Source organism: Danio aesculapii, chromosome 16 (genome assembly GCF_903798145.1).
Source record: "Danio aesculapii chromosome 16, fDanAes4.1, whole genome shotgun sequence".
Lineage (NCBI taxonomy): Eukaryota > Metazoa > Chordata > Actinopteri > Cypriniformes > Danionidae > Danio > Danio aesculapii.
This window is the reverse complement of record NC_079450.1, coordinates 17,584,296-17,604,456: the sequence shown is the minus strand read 5'-3', so window position 1 is coordinate 17,604,456 and position 20,161 is coordinate 17,584,296. Positions and strand designations below refer to the sequence as shown.

The 20,161-nt window shown below is 36.1% G+C and overlaps 1 protein-coding gene across 1 annotated transcript; it reads right to left on the bottom strand.

Annotated features, from left to right (window-relative positions):
• Window positions 1–782: 782 nt before the first annotated feature.
• Window positions 783–19,134, bottom strand: gpd1l (glycerol-3-phosphate dehydrogenase 1 like). Its single transcript, XM_056474954.1, has 8 exons — window positions 18,984–19,134; window positions 16,517–16,694; window positions 14,956–15,096; window positions 13,146–13,284; window positions 8,715–8,827; window positions 6,172–6,408; window positions 5,919–6,025; window positions 783–3,372 (listed from the first exon to the last, which is right to left on the bottom strand). The coding sequence occupies exons 1-8, from the start codon at window positions 19,025–19,027 to the stop codon at window positions 3,276–3,278; spliced, it is 1,056 nt and encodes a 351-aa protein (XP_056330929.1). The 5' UTR covers window positions 19,028–19,134; the 3' UTR covers window positions 783–3,275.
• Window positions 19,135–20,161: the final 1,027 nt, after the last annotated feature.

Genomic DNA, 20,161 nt, shown 5'->3' with positions numbered 1-20,161 from the left:
CTTGCAGGACTCCCAGAGTTCATCAGGATTTTTTGGATTCATCTTTAATGCCTCCTCCATCTTACCCCAGACATGCTCAATAATAATGTTCATGTCTGGTGACTGGGCTGGCCAATCCTGGGGCACCTTGACCTTCTTTGCTTTTAGGAACTTTGATGTGGAGGCTGAAGTATGAGAAGGAGCGCTATCCTGCTAAAGAATTTGCCCTCTACTGTGGTTTGTAATGTAATGGGTGGCAAAAACGTTTTGATAACTCAGGCTTGTTGATGTTGCCATCCACTCTGCAGATCTCTCGTATGCCTCCTTACTGAATGTAACCCAAAACCATGATTTTTCCTTCACCAAAGTGATTTTTTGTGAGAATCTTGGGTCCATGCGGGTTCCAATATATCTTCTGCAGTATTTGTGATGGTTGGGATACAGATACTCAATGGAAAAATCTAATTTCTGACTCTTTCCCAAATGATCAACTAGAAGTCAAGTTATTATTTGTTGCTCTTACAACTGGAATCGACGAAAAGACTTTTGTCAGGTAGTGTATATATTTCTATGTGCCAAAATACATAAGACACCTTTTTAAAATATTAACATACAATCCCAGCCACTTTATATTGTGCTTTTATTTTAAAATTGCTGATTATTGCGATTTTTCAAGCATAACTATCTCTAGGGTTTAGCAATAATGGTTAGAAAAGAGAAACAATCCTGGAAGTAACATCCTAAAACTTCCACATACAATTTTACATCCTATTTGAAACAAAATAAATGATTACTAAAACATGTTTGCACAAAATCATTTTATTAGTTTCTTCTTAAAGCAGCATTTATTTATTGTTGAGCTTTGATGACATACAGGACGGGTTGCCAAAAACAAAAAAAGGAACATATATATAGTTCATCCACCGGAGTGTTACACACAGTACAACATTTGCACAGTTTAATACTTGTAGTATAATTCAAACGCTTATATGAACACACTGTAACAGATACATGCTAAGAGCTAGTCTTAATGTGTTAGCTATGGATTTAACAGATCTATAAGCACAATGAAGTGCTAAAAAAGAAGGCCATTATGGATCCAAACTCTAACTATTCCCATAAAACAGTCTCTCGTTTGAAAATATAAAACTTAGTAAATCATTTTGCACAGTACAACTACAGATTATGCAAGAGTTTTAATACTAATAATAGAAATGTGAGTACTAGAAAATAATTTGCGGATGTGTTATGTAATCAGTTTAACAGGATGCTAAATGGATTGGGGGGTTTCCAACAAGACTGAAATGCATTGGTAAAACTTAGATATGTAACATTGTATTATTTTAACCATAACATGATAAAAACTATAATCAACAATGTTGTTCTGTAACAAGTTCTCATGTTCCCTTGAAAAGTCTTGAAAGCACTTAGTTTTGAAAGAGGGATGCTGGGTTGAGATGATAGATTTGAGGCCTTTTCAAAAATAGATTGTCTTCTAAAACCTTATGAATCAACCTCAAATCAAAGTCTGTTCAAGTACTCCTTAACCTGTCTAAGAAATGCTCCAGACTAATGAATAGTTAAAAGGCATCTTTACAAAGAAATCTACTCTTACTTAATGAACACTGCACTATTGCTTTGGAAATAGGCTAATTTTACAACTCACCTAAAGTTAAACAGTTGATTTTAAACCATTGTAATGCATTCAGCTGATCTCTGGGTCTGGCAGGAGCACTTTTAGCTTAGCTTAGCATAGCATAGATCCTTGAATCGGAATAGACCATTAGCATCTCGCTCAGTTTTTTTAAAAAGGTTTTTGAGAATTTTCATATTTAAAGCGTAACTCTTCTGTAGTTACATCATGCGCGAAGACAGACAGAAAATTAAAAGTAGCTGTACTCTCATTCTGCCATAATAATCAAAGACGAAATCGGAAAATTATTGAAACTTATTTTTTTTTCACGAGATGCTAATGGTCTAATCTGATCCAATGATTTATGCTAAGCTATGCTAAAAGTGCTCCCACCAGACCCGGAGATCAGCTGAATGGATTCATAAATGGTAAAACTGTTTTAACTCTGGTGGAGTTGTAAAATGAGTTCCTTTAATCTAATGTGTCCCCATAACGCATTAAATGGCAGTTTACCATTTATCAACACAGCCATTAAAATGGAAAATATGAATTGTTTACTTAGTTTTAAGCCTAAATTGTGCCCTTGTGTCAAACGAAGTATCAAAAACCCTCAGGTTTTCTTAAGGAAAGTTGTATAATGCTGGTTCTACTAGATGGTTGAATATAATTGAGGCATTCTGGTCGTGTCATTTTGCTCTTGATGTGGACGTGGAGTGTGAGTCTCTATATTTAGATCTTAATGGTCATTTAAAAAGAGCCATTTCATCTCGCCTGTCAGTGAGGTTTAATTGTGGACATCCACAAGAGGGCAGTCAGACAGAGAGAAAACAGTTAAAAGCTGCACAATGGCTTAAACAGAATAACACATGATCCCCCATAAAAACACAATTGTCAGGAAATGATAACAAAAGCTGTTAGGTTGGAAACAAACCCCTGAGTTCAAGCCTAACCATTAGTGTAGACCTAGACCTTGGACGAAAGAGAAGATTAAAGGGATAGTTAATCCAAAATGGAAAATTCTCTGCCAATTTATTCACCTTTACATCTTTTTTTCTTTTTAGTAGCACATTGAAGATGGTTTTTAGCTGAAATCAAGGTACTTGGTGATTTATGTCAATTCCATTGTCACTTTGAGAGTCAAAAAACATATACAGGTAAAACAAAATGAATACCCGTGGCTCGCTATGATACATTAGCTGAGAAGTATACTTCAAAATGGTCACCATTGACTTCCATAGTATTTTTTTTCATTGCTATGGCAGTCAAAGGTGAACATCATGTGTTCGAACATCAACATTTTTCTAAATATCTATTTGTATTCAAATGTTATCATGCTAATGTCACAGATCACTCATTTTGGCTTCATAAGACCTCACTGTATCATCAAGAATCATGGGTATTAATTTTGTTTTCCCTGTATATGTTTTTTTTTGGACTCTCAAAGTACCAGTAGCTGCTGAACTTTAATGTTCTACAGAAGAGTATAAATCACTCACATGGTTTGAGAATGAGATGATCAACAGCAAATCTTCAATTTTAGGTGAACTATCCATTTAAATATAACAATACAGGAGTACAGTATATAATGTAAAATGAGCAGTGTTAGAGGTAGGACCACCTCACAGGAGGACACTGTTTGTTTGTTTGAGCACTTGTGTTTTTCTCACAAGTGCTCTGGATGGCTCTGCAGACAGGTGATCATGTCTTGAACCGGTTTGTCCTCGAAACAGATCTGATAAACAGCCGTGAACAAGGGGAACCTAGGGAGTAATGCACATTTTAGATTTCACCAGTTTTTGCAAATGCATCTAGACAAAGAACACTGTGCCCCTGAGAGAGTGCTTTAACCTACAGAACGCTCCAGGCTGAAATGTCACTGCAGTCTGAAATGTTCTGGAAGTCACTCTGAGGAAGACACAGTTTGCTAAATGTGTGCAGCATTTTATGTCAATACAGTATAAAGTAATGCTGTATGATTTAACTGATTTAGCACCAATGCTGAATTTTTAGTATTACATACATTACTATTATAAACTATAGGGTCTGATTTAAAATATATATATATTTTGATCTATAAATACTGTTTTTTATTGTCTAATAATAGACATGATGGGATAAAATTATACATAAAATAAGATCCATATTTATAAAACATTTCCAGAGTATTTTTAATGGAAGTAATCGAGGAAATCACAGATACGTTTGCCTTATTCATTATTTTCGTCAAATAAAATAAGTCCACAAAGTAAAAATTTTTTAACTTAACATTATTATAGATAATAAAGAGGTAGGGACATTAGACATAAACAAATAAAATATATCTATATATAATCTCTGTATTTTTGCTGACTTTTTTTGGAAGATAAAATTCAGTGTTTCCTCTAGGACTTTTTTCCAGCTGTGGCGGCAGGCCTTTTACACAGATCTACCAACTACCTATGGTGTTATTTCAATGACAAATGTCAGAAACGCAGTATTACAAGTCAAGATCACATTTATGTAATACAAGCATGAAAATCTCTGTGCTTGCGCACTTATTTCCTCTGTTAGCGCACAAAACTTCTAGCACACCCTCAAATATACGCTGCTTAAGTGCAGATTTTCTTGTGCGCTCTCAAATAAACGCTGCTAAAGTGCGATTTAGTGCGTTTATGTAACGAGTATGTCTCCAACATTTATTAGATTTGCTAGGAATATTTATAAATGTCTCCAATAGACCTACAGAGCGGGATTAATGCATCCTGAAGAAAAGTTAAATGGCCATCATTTCCAGCAAGATAAAGTCTATGCAGTTGTATGCAGAACTATAGACCTTTATCTATAAAGTATAATAATGGAAACTGTGTTCATCTTAACTGAAAGCTACGTCGTGTTTGCTAGCCAAAAGCATCACACACTTGTCAGTCAGTCAGCATGTCACCTTAAAGGTTAAACAGATAACGCGCAGCACTACTACGGTTACAGTAAAGTTCGCGCTGTTATAATTCACTAACCTTTTATTACGTTTTGGTGCGATTATGATCCGCTATTAAAAAAAATGAGTGAATGTTTTGAATGAGAAGCTGTAATGTAGCCATGGCGAGATGAAGAATGAAGGTAGCGGAAACCATGAAATTTTAAACTCTTGCTTGTGTAATATTACTTTCTATATTATATCAAAAAACAGATACCCATATCAGGATATTCTTCTCTGTTACTTGAAAACTTACATGAATTATATTCCTCTGCATTCTACCATATCTGGAACATATGAATGACAAGGCTAAAGGCCCGATTACACCAAGCACGGTAACTACATATAGAATAATAAATATATTTGCATCCACATTGACGAAGGATTAAAATATACATTTTTCGTTTATGGTTTTCCTTCAGCATTACCCCCTCATAACCAGCAAATGTCCTCAGTGTGCTGCTAGCGCATCTGACCAGTCAAGCTTTATTGGAAAATGTATTAATCTTATCAAACAAAATTAGCGGTCATTGTCAGTGTAGTGGAATTAAAAACAACAAACTATTTTTAAATGAGGGAACACGAAGATGCTGAAACTAGCACTAGATATCAGAGGATCCTATTTTTATATAAAAGTACATGGGCGTCACGGTGGCACAGCGGGTAGCACTATCGCCTCACAGCAAGGAGGTCGCTGGATCTGTTGGCATTTCTGTGTGGAGTTTGAATGTTCTACCCAGGTGCTATGGTTTCCCCCATAATCCAAAGCCATGCGCTATAGATGACTTGTGTAAGCTAAATTGGCTGTTGTGTATGTGTGTGAATGAGAGTGTACAGGTGTTTCCCAGTGTTAGGTGTGATCACGGTAAATTGAGTTAAAAAAAATCTTCTCTCCGTTAAACAGAAATTGGGGAAAAAATAAACAGGGGGGCTAATAATTCTGACTTCAACTGTATAAATGAATATAATATTTTTTAAGATAGTAGCATTCAGCTTAGTGCAATTTAAATGCTTACCTAGGTTAACTAGGCTGGTTAGGGTAATTAGGCAGGTCATTGTATAACTGGTTTGTTCTGTAGACTATCAAAAAATATGGCTTAAGAGGGCTAATAATATTGACATTAAAATAGCATTTAAAATAAAAAAATGCTTTTATTCTAGCTGAAATAAAACAAATAAGACTTTCGCCAGAAGAAAAAATATTATAGGAAATACTGTGAAAATTTCCTTGCTCGGTTAAAAATGATTTAGAAAATATTTGAAAAAAGAAACCAAAATTCACTGGAGGGCAAACAATTTTGACTGCAACATTATATACAGTATTATTTCAAATATATAACCAATAAAACCTACTTCTCCACCAGGCACTTCTGTTTGAGGATATGGTAGACCTCAGCAGAAGTCAACGGGCCCTGAAGCTTTTGTCCATTTAACATCTCCTTCTCCAGTTCCTCAATGCTCTGAAAGAAAACCAAGTCTGTATTGATCGTTTACGTATCAGTGAATGTGGCTAATGCTCATCATCATCTTTCATTCTACAAACTCTACATTACATGCTGTCAGACAGGAAGGGAGATGCAGAAATGGATGGGTTTTTCTTTTTTACCTTCCCGGTCTTGGCAAAAGCCTCGGCGACGCGTCGGTTTCGTCCTCCGTAGCAGGTGGTGATGAGGTCTGCCACGCCGCAGCTCTCCAGGAAGGTGGCAGAGGACACAGAGTCGTCTTTGCTGAAGAGTTTGGCGAAGGCGATCATCTCCATTAAGCCCAGGCGAATAACGGCTGCTTTGGTGTTGTCTCCGCACTGCAGACCATCACAGAAACCTGCGCCCACTGCTACAATGTTCTGAACCAGGGAGAAGTGAGGAAGAAAATGATGTCAGAATGGTGCAAAGTATCCAGCACTTTCCATAAATATGCTATTGATTTTTAAGCAATAAATGATACGGATGATCTGATACCCTATTTCCCTTCCCGACAGTAATTCCGGTATCTGAGCTCAAGATATCGGCCGATACAGAGTACTGAACCGATACCAAAGTATGTATCTGTAGAAACAGTTGTATACAGTTGAGTAAGCCCTCCTAAATTATTAGCCCACCTGTATATTTTTCCCCCAATATCTGTTTAATGGAAAGAAGATTTCTTTTAACACATTTCTAAACATAATAGTTTTAATAACTCATTGATAATAGCCAATTTCTTTGATCTTTTTACCCATGATGACAGTAAATAATATTTTACTAGATATTTTTTAAAATACTAGTATTCAACTTAAAATGCAATTTAAAGGCGTGGGTTAATTAGGCTAGGTTAACTAGGCAAGGTAATTAGACAAGTTATTGTTTAACGATGGTTAGTTCTGTAGACAATTAAAAAGCAATATTGCTTAAGGGGCCTAATAATGTTGACCTTAAAATGATTTTAAAAAATTATATGCTTTTATTCTAGCCGAAATAAAATAAAACAAATAAGACTTTCTCAAGAAGAAAAAATATTATCGGAAATACTGTGAAAAATTCTTTGCTCTGTTAAACATTTGGGAAACAAGGAGGGCTAATCATTTTGACTTTTCCATTTCAACTGTATACTTCTAGCCCTGTACAAATTGACAGAATTAATTTACAGTGTGCTTCAGATTTATCCATTTAGACTTAATATAGACTTAATCCAAATAGACTTATCCATTTATAAAACATGAACAAATACATACAGTAGTAATTTTATTATCCGATAATCAACCGTAATATTATATAATGTACTTTACTGAAACAAGTTCAGCCACAAATCAAACACCGTAAACTGAAAAGAAAATCTATTTAAGTTTTACAGTATAACTGTATAAAAATCAGTGCATGAATATGCAAATAAATATGAATAATATAAAAAATATATATCCTCTTTAAAACTTAAAATTCAGAAACATTTTTTACGATTAAACAGTGTTTTAAACAGTGTTTTGCTTTTTTTTCTGAGCAGCGAAGAAGAACTGCATAACGAGCATATGTCTCAATTAAAGAAATGATCGAATGAGTTTTTGATTTTTAAATGCTCATCAATGCTAGAATTTTTGCAGTATCGGCGAGTGTTTCGATACTAGCACTGGTATCAGAACAGCCGATATATATTTTAGTATTGTAGTAGATATACTTTTTTTAAGAGTTTTATGTTTGACACAAATTTTGATGTTTTATGAAAAGGTTTTATGCTTTACTTGATTTAAAACACTATAAAAACAGAATTATTACTGTAATGTTTTGTATATTAATGTGTCATTTATTCCTGTAATGGAAAGTTTGTATTTTTTTTTGCCAATACTCCAGACTTCAGTCTCAAAACAGTGCGATTAATCGAAAAGTAATCAAAATTACCATTCAGAACCTGTAATCGATCAAATTTTTCCAGGTCAATTTTTTCAATTACTCTCCCTACTGCGTGTGGAGTCACGTGACCCCCCCCCCCTCTCTTAGGGCTGACTTAAACTTCTGCGTCGAACGAATGGGTATGGTCCGGCACAGCCTTTCAGCATTCGCATATCAGTGCACCTCTCAAAAAAATGTAACTACACGTCGCACGTTTGCAGTACATTGATGATAAATGGATGCTGCGCCAGAGATGCCTTGAGACGGCATATTTTCAATTACAATAAAATTATTATTTAGATTTAAATATTTGTTGAAGATGCAAGAAATGCACTGTTTAAAGTATTATTTACAGGATATACCAGAGTTATTTTAATTAGAAGAGATACTGCTTATTTTCTAATTTTAATATGAAAAACATTGAAAATTATTTATTTTGTTTCCAAAAGTGCAAGATATATATTGTTGGTTTTAGGCAATGTGTGTTTTAATTTCAGTTGTTTAGCGTTGATGTTCAATAAATAATCATAGATAGTAGATAGTGTGCGTTTCCTTAAATTATTTTAAAATAAGTAACCAATAAGATTTGTCAAAGCTTGCCAATATCACAATGATTCTTACAACATATTTAGGAGGAAAACAGCAGCCTTGCAGCATCTAATCATAAATTCACCAGCACAAGCTGTTCTTTACACAGAGGTCCGAGTCGTGCCCCCGAAGCCTTGCATCTCAGGTGCCTGAATCAAGAAATTTCCCCTGGGATGAGCAGCAAGACAAGACTGATATTTACCTTGAGGGCTCCACAGAGCTCCACTGTGTCAGCATCATCCACCACAGTGATCCTGAAGTTAGGCGTCTGCAGGAGATCTTTGAACAAGAGGCCATTCTCCAACACTTTGCTGCCTGCAGATCGAAGAAAACATTAGCTGAGATTGCCCGCGGTTATCATTTACTCAACCCTACGTAGCATCAAAAGTAGATGACTTTTATTCGTCTTCTGAATATAAATTAGGATATTTTTATGGAATGTGAGCGTTTCTGTCACTGTGTTTCTGTTATGAACCAAGTGATTTAACTGTAGTCTTCTACATTGTAAGATGAATTCTGAGGGATCAGGTTTGACTGCCTATGTTTAACGACAGTATCGTTTCTCCAAAGTAATGCAAACTGTAAGTTCTAGGCACAGCAGATCTGACTGCCTATGTGTGAAATACAGTATCATGTCTCCAAAGTAGGGCTGGGCCGATAAATGATATAATATCGAATTGCGATAATATTTATGTCAATAACAATGATAAGCTCTGGACTTGTTTACTATATATTGATCTAAGACCCAATCACACAGCAGAAATGTGCAACAATGGTAAACTAAAACTGTGTTAATATTAGACATGCACCGAATTTTCGCCCACCGAGAATTTATCAGCTGAAAATGTTATGCCGTTTGACGGACCCTCTAATTTTTGTGACTTCAGTCATTGTGGGGGTACTCTTAAATCTGGAAGCATCGACAACTTATATCGAAACATTTATTATTATCGTTTAAACTGGAAAATAATTATCGAGACTGCATTTTTGCCGTATCGCCCAGCCCTACTCCAAAGTAATGTATATTGTAAGTTCCAGGTCTTTTGTCTGACAAATGGCTGGGTGATACTTTCAGACAAGACCTGGAAACAAGATTAGCAAGAACCAGAAATAAGATTTTTCTACTAAACTTGTATAGGCAGTTTTTATTTCTACTAATAAGCATAGCCTCCTAAATTGTGTATCTAACTGAGTGCCAGCTGCAGTAGTGGAGATTTTTCGATGAGCGACACAGCGACTGCGAGTTCTCATTAAAGGATTCTGCTTTGAAGATTCTCGAAATTTCTCCCGGTTTGTCTCTTCAACAGAAGAGTGTGAGAGAATCAAGGTTATTTTAGTAAACAAAACCAAAGTCCCTTCAAGGCAAGTCATTTCACTCGGCGGCCATCTTTGATCTCTCAGGCAGTATGCTCGGGTATTCTGTCTGAATGGGGAAACATCAAATTCTCCAAAACTGTTTGCCAAGCTTATGATTACATTTCATATTTGGAACCACCGATTAAACAACAACTGTCTTATAAGTTTAGTTTCTAAACGTCTGAATTAAATAAAATCTGCGTATTTTCAGGTTGCCCGAGCTAATGCGCATGCGCACTTGAAAGCAACGAAATCACAAGACCAACCTCATTTTTGGCCATTCTACATATTATCATCCTTTCAATAATGATCTGGTGTTTCTGTGTGGAGTTTGCATGTTCTCTATGCGTTCACGTGGGTTTCCTCCAGGTGCTCCGGTTTCCCCCACAGTTCGAAGACATGTGGTATAGGTGAATTGGGAAGGCTAAACTGTCCGCGGTGTATGAGTGCGAGTGTGTATGGATGTTTCCCAGAGATGGGTTGTGGCTGGAAGGGCATACGCTGCATAAAACATGTGCTGGATAAGTTGGCGGTTCATTCCACTGTAGCGACCCGGGATTAATAAAGGGACGAAGTCGAAAAGAAAAGGAATGAATAATGATCGCTTGAATGCAGTGGTCTTCTGATGTAATCTACAACTTGGTTTTGATGGCGAAACTTCTCCATAAATGAAAGTGCCTCTTTATTTACAAGTTTGTGGGCATTTGAGTAGTTGCTGTCATGTGATGTGCATTTGACAGGACGGACTGTACCCCATGTTCGTATTTATACAGATTACAAACCAGAAACTTTTGTTTTCAAGTGCACTTAGTTCATTTTAAAGCACGGATTTCAAGCTTTACTTGGATATATTTCTTATGTCTGTGAACCATGTATTTGCTGAGATTCCAGTGTGTTTGTTGACCACAGAAACTGTTGTAAAAACACACGCCTGGTTCAAGCTTTTCCACAGAGAAATGTCAGTTTATAGTGCTCGCTGATTGGCTTTTGTACTAGTAGGCGGGACTTCTGTCACCATATTGACTGTTACACTTCCTCATTTAAAACTATATGAGTGACATGTCTTGTGTATTCTATAGTTTATGACGAAAACTAAAAATAAGACTGATGCTATTAGTCAAAAATACTTTTTTGTTAACTGAAATAAAAACATATAAAACTAAAAGAATGAGAAACTAAAAGAAACTCAAAGCAGTCACTGAAATACAAACTAACTTAAATAAAATATTATTTAGCAAACATAGTAATTTGCCGTAATAATCAAGGAGCTTTGCTGCTGTAACATTGTTTCTAACAGGTGATGTAAATGTATACATAAATAATAATTTTTTAGGGCTTTTTGACCTTTAATGGATAGTACAGTACAAAGTATTGACAGGAAATCATTGCGAGCAGAAGCTTGGCAAACAACCTCGTGCCAACCTGATTTCACCAAGTAGGACATGTTCCTGGATTAACATCTATGTTGATCCTGGAACAACATTCCAATCAGCCAATCAGAATTAAGGGATATGTTTACCGTTTATGTTAAATTTAGGCTTACGGTTAGGTTTATGCACTTCTACATGACTGTTATCCAACTATTATCCCCCTCTGATTTTTGGAATAATCTACAGTTATTGTTGGGTTTAGGGGTAGGGATTAGGTACTGTATGGATTACATTTTCAAACAAAAACAATGTTCCAAGATCAACACCGATGATAACCAAAGAGTTTAGAATGACCAAGAGGCGACACTCATAAGAACATTCCATCGCAACAGTAGCGCCCAGCAACAGCCTCGGATTCCGCCATTTTGGAGTGAAAGCGATCGGCTGTCCATTGGATCTTATTGCTGTCGCGATGGCAAGCATCTGCTTTGTTTTTAATTAATTTATTTAAAAGCGCATAAAAGCTGAGATACAACCTGAAAGACGACAAAACAACACTTACTATCACAATCATCAGCATTTTTAATAGTTTATCTTACAGACTTATAATATGCTGTTGTTGGATTGGAATTTTCATTCCAAAATGGCCGCCAAGCCATCTAGTGGCTGTTTCCTCAAATCGCACTAGAGTGTCACCTCTTGGTGATTCTATGTTCTTTGTGATAACCCAGGATCGCATCGTACTTGACAAAATCATGAAGTGCACGACCTCAAATCGGGAATTGAAATCGAGTCGCAGTGAAAAACTCAGTGTTATGTGTCATGTGTTATGATACACTTAACCACTAGGCTGCTGGCACCAACAAAAATCAAGCAAAATGATCAAAGCTCTTATATACATTTTTGAGTGAGATGCTAATGGTCTAACCCAATTTAATGATCTATTCTGAGCTAAGCTAAAAGTGCTGCCATGAGACCCAGAGTTCAGCTGAATGGATTTTTTTTAAATCAACTGTTTAACTCTAGGGTAGTGTTCATTTCAGTGAAAGGAGATTTAACTATTCGTTAGTCAGAGAGGTTAAATAATACTTGAACAGACTCTTTTTGAGTTTGAGGTTGACTTTTAAGGGTTTGAACTTTTTTGTTTGAGCCAGTTGCTAATGGTCTAATCTGATTCAATGATCTATACTAAGCTAAGCTACAAGTGCTTCTGGCAGACCCAGAGTTCTGCTGAATGGATTAAAAATAGGTAAAAATCTATTGTTTAACTTGTAAAATTAGAGTTGTAAAATTAGCCTTAAAAAAACAAAACGCAGTGTTCCTTTAATTAAGAGTGGATTTCTTTAAATGTGAAGATGCCTTTTAACTATTCATTAGTCAGACAGGTTGAATAATACTTGAACAGACTCTTGAGTTTGAGGTTGTTTGTAAGGTTTTAAAGAGCCAGATGCTATTGGTCTAATCTGATTCAACGATCTATGATAAGCTAAGTTAAAAGTCCTCCCACTAGACCCAGAGTTAGGCTGAATGGATAAAAAAATGTGTAAAAATCAACTGTTTACCTCTAGAGGAGTTTTAAAATTAGTTTTAGATTTAGTTTTAAATTTCCAAAGAAAAAATCTGTTCCTTTAGAGTAGATTTTTTTAAATGTGAAGATGCCTTTTAACTATTCATTAGTCAGACGGGTTAAATAATACTTGAACAGACTCTTTTTAAGTTTGATTTGAAACTCTTTTTTTTTTTTTTTTTTTTTTTTAAGCCAGAGGCTAATGGTCTAATCCGATTCAATGATCTATGCTAAGCTAAGCCTAACGTGCTCCCGCCAGACCTGGAGATTGGCTGAATGGATTCAAAAATGGTAAAACTCAATGCTTCAACTCTAGGGGAGTTGTTAAAAATACACTCACCAATGGTGCTTTCGCAGAACTTTTCAGCTGCCACTTCGTTTGCAATGTTGGCCCCCATCAAGACACTTACATCGATGCCCATTTTCTCCCGAATGATGTCCGAGATAAGCTTCAGTCCTTCTGGTCCTTCATCAATGCCCTTCATAAAAAGGAAAAAAGTAGCAGTCTATCAAAAACCGATGCTCTTTTAATGTAGCATCACATCATTTCCCCCCTCAGCAGATATAACTCTGGAGCACAGCTGTTTGGAGGACCATCTTTGCCTAATGACTCACAAAATGAGGAGAAACACCAAAGCAGAACAAAAATAATAAAGCAGGTGGAATGAGCGTAAAAGAAACGGGGGGAAACAGACAAAGCACATCTTTTAATAAAACACAGAACTCAGTGAGAAATCAAAACAAGACTCTGCTTTTTAAATAGTGGAATGGAGAAGACGCATATAATTTGATGAGATATATCTACGGAGAAGAAGTGCTGTGTGGTACAGTCAGTAACGGAGGAGACACACTGGCACCAGGAGATAAATTGCACACAAAGAGTTTGCCAGCAGGCCAGAGGGCCCTTTTTTACCCATGAGTCACTCCACATATGGTGCACTGTGCTCAGCTTTTAAAAAAGACATCAAGTATAAGACCTCTCAGTCCTGAACGTCCTGTTCAAATGCAAGAGGATGTACCAAAACTTGGAAGTTGAATCAAAAACAGCCAGACATACAGTAGCCATTAATTACCATTTAACTGTTAATTACCATTAATCAATACTTTAACCATTAAAGAAATAACCATTTTTTTTCCAATTGTTTCACTTGGTATGAATGGACATTAATATTAGCCTAGTATGTGCATTCGGAGGATTATAATATTAAACATGAGCTCAAACTGTCCTTATATCTGTAGTCTTCAATAGTTTTAACATTTGGAAATCATCTATTGATAGGTTTCACATGTCGTCACACTATTAGGAGAATGTCTCCCAGGCGGGCAAAACATTACCAAGTCACGGGCAGAGTAATTTCTCTTTTTTTACCCCCAAAAATGGATAACTGTTGTGCAATAAGGTTTAGAGTTACAAACCAAAATGGGGACACATCTGAGCTGTGCTTCTACAGAATTCCCTCATATAAAGAGCAGCCAGAAGGGAGAAATTTATGAATTTTTGCCAAATGGATGCATCATTAACCCATAACAATCCATAATACCTAGAACTGTCAGTACGTTTTTACGCTTTTTATACAGTTTCTTTTCCAATTTGCTGGTTAAGTGCAATTAAAGTATAAAATAAGATGCAAAGTCTAAATATAAATAGCAGAAGTGAACGAATAGATTTTCCCTACCAGCCAATATTAATCCAAGTAATAGAAACCGACACCAAATATAAAAGCAGACATCTACCTGTTATAATGCTGTCACTAATGATTAAATCACTGAGGAATATCCAAAAGATAAAGTTAGATGTAAGAATTTGAGCTCTGACAGGGACATGACGGCTTTAAATGACTGAGAAATGGTTGCGGGTGCAGAATATGAATGGCAGGTGCCTACAATTTACAGTTTGAGATCATATCTCGGTTCTGTTCTGTTGATATGCGATCCAAATATTCCGTAGATTGAAATAGATGAAATATGACCGATTTGTGCTGCATTTCTATGGAAATTCTAGTGTAGCTGTCATTACTGCCCTTTTTGTTAACTACTAGGTCTCCGCAAAGGTCATGTGACTGAAAACTATACATTTTTAGGCTCAGGTTTTAAGTAGACTTCAAATGTGCACTTCAGTTTCAGTTCTGTAGAATCCAAGACAATCTTACTTTGATTAGAGTAATTCCACGAGCCCTCTCCGAAACACAGCCCATCATCTCATCGCACAGTTTCCGGATGAACTGGTGAGGAACCACAAAAACCAAAAGATCTGCACCATCTGCAGCATCCCGAAGCTGTGGCACTGCAACCTACAGAACAAACACAGATCTAAATAAACAGAATACCTTCAAGAAGACTGGATTAGATTACGTTTATTTTTCCAAAATAAAATATGACCATGTCTCGATTTTTAATTATTTAATTAGGACAGTAAGGTCTGACTTTGCTTACACAAAAGTCTTGTCACTTAACAGAAATAATGTACAGTATAGAATATAAAGTCATGGCGGAGTGGAAAAAGTGAATATTGTGTATGACTTCCATGAGCTTGGATGACTGCATCTATACATCTCTGCAATGACACAAATCACTTATTAATAAAGTCATCTGGAATGTCAAAGAAAGTGTTCTTGCAGGACTCCCAGAGTTCATCAAGATTCATCAAGATCCATCAAGATGGATTCATCTTCAATGCCTCCTCCTCCATCTTACCTCAGACATAATAATTTTTTGTCTTTTTATGCCAAATTTTTTTGAAGGCTACTCTAGACTGATTGTCTAGAGAAAATGGTTATTACAAAGCTTTATTTATTAGCAAAACATTTCTTATATATATTTATATATATATATTAAATAAAAAATTTTAAAAACACACAGACGGGTTCAAAGCTACCGAATTCTTTACTTCAGTTATTCTTTCCAACTGCAGAGTATTTAGGCCTTTTCTACAGTAAAGGAGCCTGACAGGACTACAGGAGATGGCAAAAAACTGCTGATGTTTTGAATTAGACTGATTATTCATCTAGTGATCTATATCCAATAAAATAAACAGTGTAACCCTAAATGTAAAATACAGTAAAAACCAAATTAAATCTGTTGAAACACATCGATCTAAAGGTGGTTTGGTTTGTAGCTTACATTATTGTCCTGTACGGATGTGCGTCACTAATAAAACGCTAGCAGGACGTTAATTTAAACAACTATGCGGATATTTTAAAGTGTTTGCACAAAGAGAACACGCAAAGTTTGTGAATCAACGGACTTGTGCGACTGATACATGATCAATTGTAAAATAACACTTCATAGTCTTCATTGTATATATACATAAACACTAATAATCTTTCTTAAAGTAACAAAGTTAGATTATCATTTCATGTGCCTGAATGCTTTAAACTGGCGTGAAATGCTCACACTGCCACAGGCCTTAAAAACACATGCAGATGACAAACTTTTTAGTAACTTTATGGTTAAACTTTTGAATTGCTCCACAAATCATGTGTGTTTTTAGCGATGGCTCCTGGTCTAATATAATCTAGATTCATAATTGCAGATCCTGCGATGTGGCTATTGCAAATACACACATTGCGATATCGATGCTGAAACTATAAATTGCACAGCCCTACTTATAACTAGTAGTGTATATTAACATATTTTATCTTTATACATGCATTATTTTACATAGTCATATTTAGTATTTGTTTAAAGTCAGTGTGACTTCCTCTGTCTTACCACATTCTCTGGAAGTTTGTATCCTGGCAGGTACTTAACGTTCTCGTGCTCTGTGTTGATGATCTCAGAGAGCTTTTTGCCATTGACCATTTCTTCATACACCCACATCTTGACTGTGGTGGCAAAGCACTGGAGTTTCTGTGCATTGCTGCCAATAATTCTCGCAATCGCAGAGCCCCTTGGCAGAAGAAAAACAAAACAGAATCTTTAATCAAAATGCCAGTCTGTTGTTAAACAGCAGTTCACCCAGAGATTTCCAGCAGGGTTTACAACCCAGAGAAGCTGCTCTGCCAGCTGCAGTTGAACGAGGGTTATGCAGATCTTCAAACCAGTGCAGTTACAGGGCCCTTCGCTGACATTGGCATTCTTAGAAGATATGAGCAAAGAATGAGCTCATACTATTAACAACAGATTGCTTTCATTAAAAACAAACAATTGCAAAGATGTTTTGCGAAGGAACGCAAAGATGTTGTTCCACGAACACTTCCTGTTCACTTCATACATGTCAACCCTCCCGTTTCTGCCAGGATTCTCCTGTATTTTACCATTCTATCCCGCTATCATCTTATCATTAAGTTTCATTAAAAAGAGATTCATTTGCTGCTCTTAACTAGTTTTATAACAGAGGTGTCACTTTAAATGGTGTGTACAGAAGCTGACCTGGGATCAGTTTATCATACGGAGCATGTCCGTCAGTCAGTGCTTATACAAGCATTCACTGATTCAGAGGTTGCATCTGAAGGGCTATGCAACCTCTGAATCAGCGAACATTTTTGCAAGGAAACGCAAAAACTTTAAAAATATATAGTTTCCTACCATTTTCCTACATTTTTTTTCTCCCATCCATTTTTTTCCCTCCACCCATTTTTTCCCCACCATCATGTCCCTTAATAATAGATATTACGATTATAATGACCAAAATTATCCATATCACATTTATTTTTTGTTAAAATGAGCTGAAAATGTTTAAAAATAAAGGTCACACACACTTAAGGCATTCCACCAAGGTTTTTTTATCTAAAAATGAACAAACAATAAATAAAAATTGCAGCTTTATTGTGCATTATGCAATTTTGTAATCAAACATTTGGCCTGAAGTTCTAAATAAAGTGAAAGAAATGTATTTTTTATTATATTTTAATGGGTAAATGTTTAAGTATATACTTTAAAATGTAAAAAAAAAAAAAAGGCCTTACATTGTGGTCAATATTTATATACAAGTATTAATTGATAGAATTTACAGAAATTTTACTATATCATGGTATACATCGTTATTATAAGGATATGAGATTACTTAACTGTGATATAAAATATTTATCTACGACAGGTGCCCAAACTCAGCCCTGGAGGTCCGGTGTTCTATTGAATTTTCCTAAGTTGTCATGTTGTCTTACCTTCCATTCAAAAACTAGGTAGCACATTTTGATGACGCAATATGCTACCCATCAAATTTGCTACCAGTATAAATTTTAATGTTAAGTAGTGTGATATGAAGCTGTAATATCGCCCTAACCTACCCAATCCCTAACCCCAACCTCAGAATCATTTAAATACAGTGTTGGTAGCATAATGTGATGGGTAGGATCAGTGACCTCAACACACCTTCATGGATGTTTCTAGAACAGTGGTCTCAAACTCAATTCCTAAAGAGCCGCAGCTTTGCATACTTTAGTTCCAACCACCTCCAACTCACACCTACTTAATAGTCTCTAGTAGTCTTGCACACCTTGATTAGTTGGATTAGCCGTGTTTGATTAGGGTTAGAGCAAAACTGTGCAGAGCTGCGGCCCTCCAGTAATTAAGTTTGAGATGTTCTAGTAAGAACTTGATTAGCTAGCCCAGGCGTATCTGATTGGGGTTGGAACTAAACTTTGCAGGACACCAGCCCTCCAAGACAGAGTTTGGGGACCCTTGGTCTAGGAGGACAGTTTAAGTGGTCAAAAAAAAAAAAATCTAATAATCATTCATGACTAGAGTATTTCAGAAGTTAGCTGGGCTTTGGGGGCAAAAAGTCTCACAAAAATTCAATCCGACAACACCTAGATCACCACAAACAGCTTGAAATGGTTTCAGCCTTAACTCTCATCCAAAAACAACTCAATCTTCCGTTGTTTATTTATTAATGTATCAAGCAAAACAATTTAAAGGTCAAACGACAAATGCATTTTTCTCAGTCTTCTTTGCTGACACTGAACAAAAATGCCAATATTAGTGAAGTCATTGTAAGTCACTATTAATCACTAAATTTTGCCCACAGTAGGAGTAATAATTCCTAACATATGGATCATCTCTCACTAACATCATTTCGGTGTAATAGACGTTTTGTACAGGGAATTAAACTTGTGCTGTAGTTTAAGTAAGCACTGTCTGAGCTATAACAGTTTGTCCACGCCATATGTTCTGTATATTAATCTCATTACCAATCACATTTTGACCATATATGTAATCATTAGTCGTTCATACTCACCAGTTACCGGAACCGACAATGCATACTTTCAACGGAGCAGCCATTACCACGTTTGCAAACAACGAAATTAGTTGATAAATGTTTCAAGTAAACAATATAAGTAATAATACTATAAAGTCGAGCAGTTTTTTTCGGTGGGAGGGAACGTGGTGGTCCACTTCTGACTGCGTCATAGATGACGGCCGGGGATTCTGGGAGATGTAGTTTTTACACTCTTGCCTCCACAGGTTTTATTTCCTTTTCTTTTTAATGTCTAAAAAGGCGGCTGCGCTGCTAAAAGACCTGGCGAATCATTTAATTCATTTTATTAATCAATCCCGTAGCCAGCCTGGCGAAAGGGGTGGTTCTATTTCCCAAAAAGTGGACCTTTTTTGCTTTTATTCGCTTTATTTTCTATTTAATTATGAGATTTAAATTCTGCATTTAGAGACATTTTAAGCACTATTTTTGGCTCATAGATATATACACTTGCATTCGGACCCTTAGAATGCTTCAATAGCGCCGCCACATTTGTACAGTGCTCCCATGACAAATGTCATTTAGCCGCACTAAAGTCAAGATTAAGCCAGTGTGAAGATGCTGGACTTTAACGTCATGTACGGGTTTAGTAACGCGCAAACAAAGAAAACAAAGCACAAAGGCAAAACATTTCATAGGTAAGATTTCGTTTTTTACATTTTTGTTATGAACTTTTGTGCTAAACAAGTAACATTATTGATGATAATACAGTCACTTACTGCACTGACTATAAGGCAAAGTGGCACCAACTTGCACTAAATTCTAGTCTTGTGCTAGTGAATAAAATAAGCAAACAATGAAAGAAATATGACAACAAGACGCTGCTGTGTCAGAAACGTGTATTATTGTCGGCTAATTACTTAAGTAAATGAGTCCTTCATAACAGAGATTTTCATTTATAAACGAATCGCTTCCTACATTAGAATGAAAAGTGAAAGCAGGAGAGGAGGTGTGTTTTAGGATTTATAAATTTAACAGGTAGGGAGGATAATACATTTCCATGCACACAAACACATGCTCTTTGTCGGCAATGCTATGCGGTCACTTATCCATCGATGTAGAAAAGTTATATAAAATTATTTGTAGGCCTAATCCCACCAGACCTACACCACCCAACCCACTCTCAGCTGGGATTTAACCGGCGGCAACCTTCCACATTG

Excerpts from the sequence above, each read along its gene's own strand:
- gpd1l (XM_056474954.1), bottom strand. The coding sequence starts at position 19,027 with ATGGCTGCTCCGTTGAAAGTATGCATTGTCGGTTCCGGTAACTG. Across the intron at positions 16,695-18,983 it reads ATTGTCGGTTCCGGTAACTG|GGGCTCTGCGATTGCGAGAA; the intron begins GTGAGTATGAAC and ends TCTTCTGCCAAG. Across the intron at positions 8,828-13,145 it reads GTTCTGCGAAAGCACCATTG|GCAGCAAAGTGTTGGAGAAT; the intron begins GTGAGTGTATTT and ends TTCGATCTGCAG.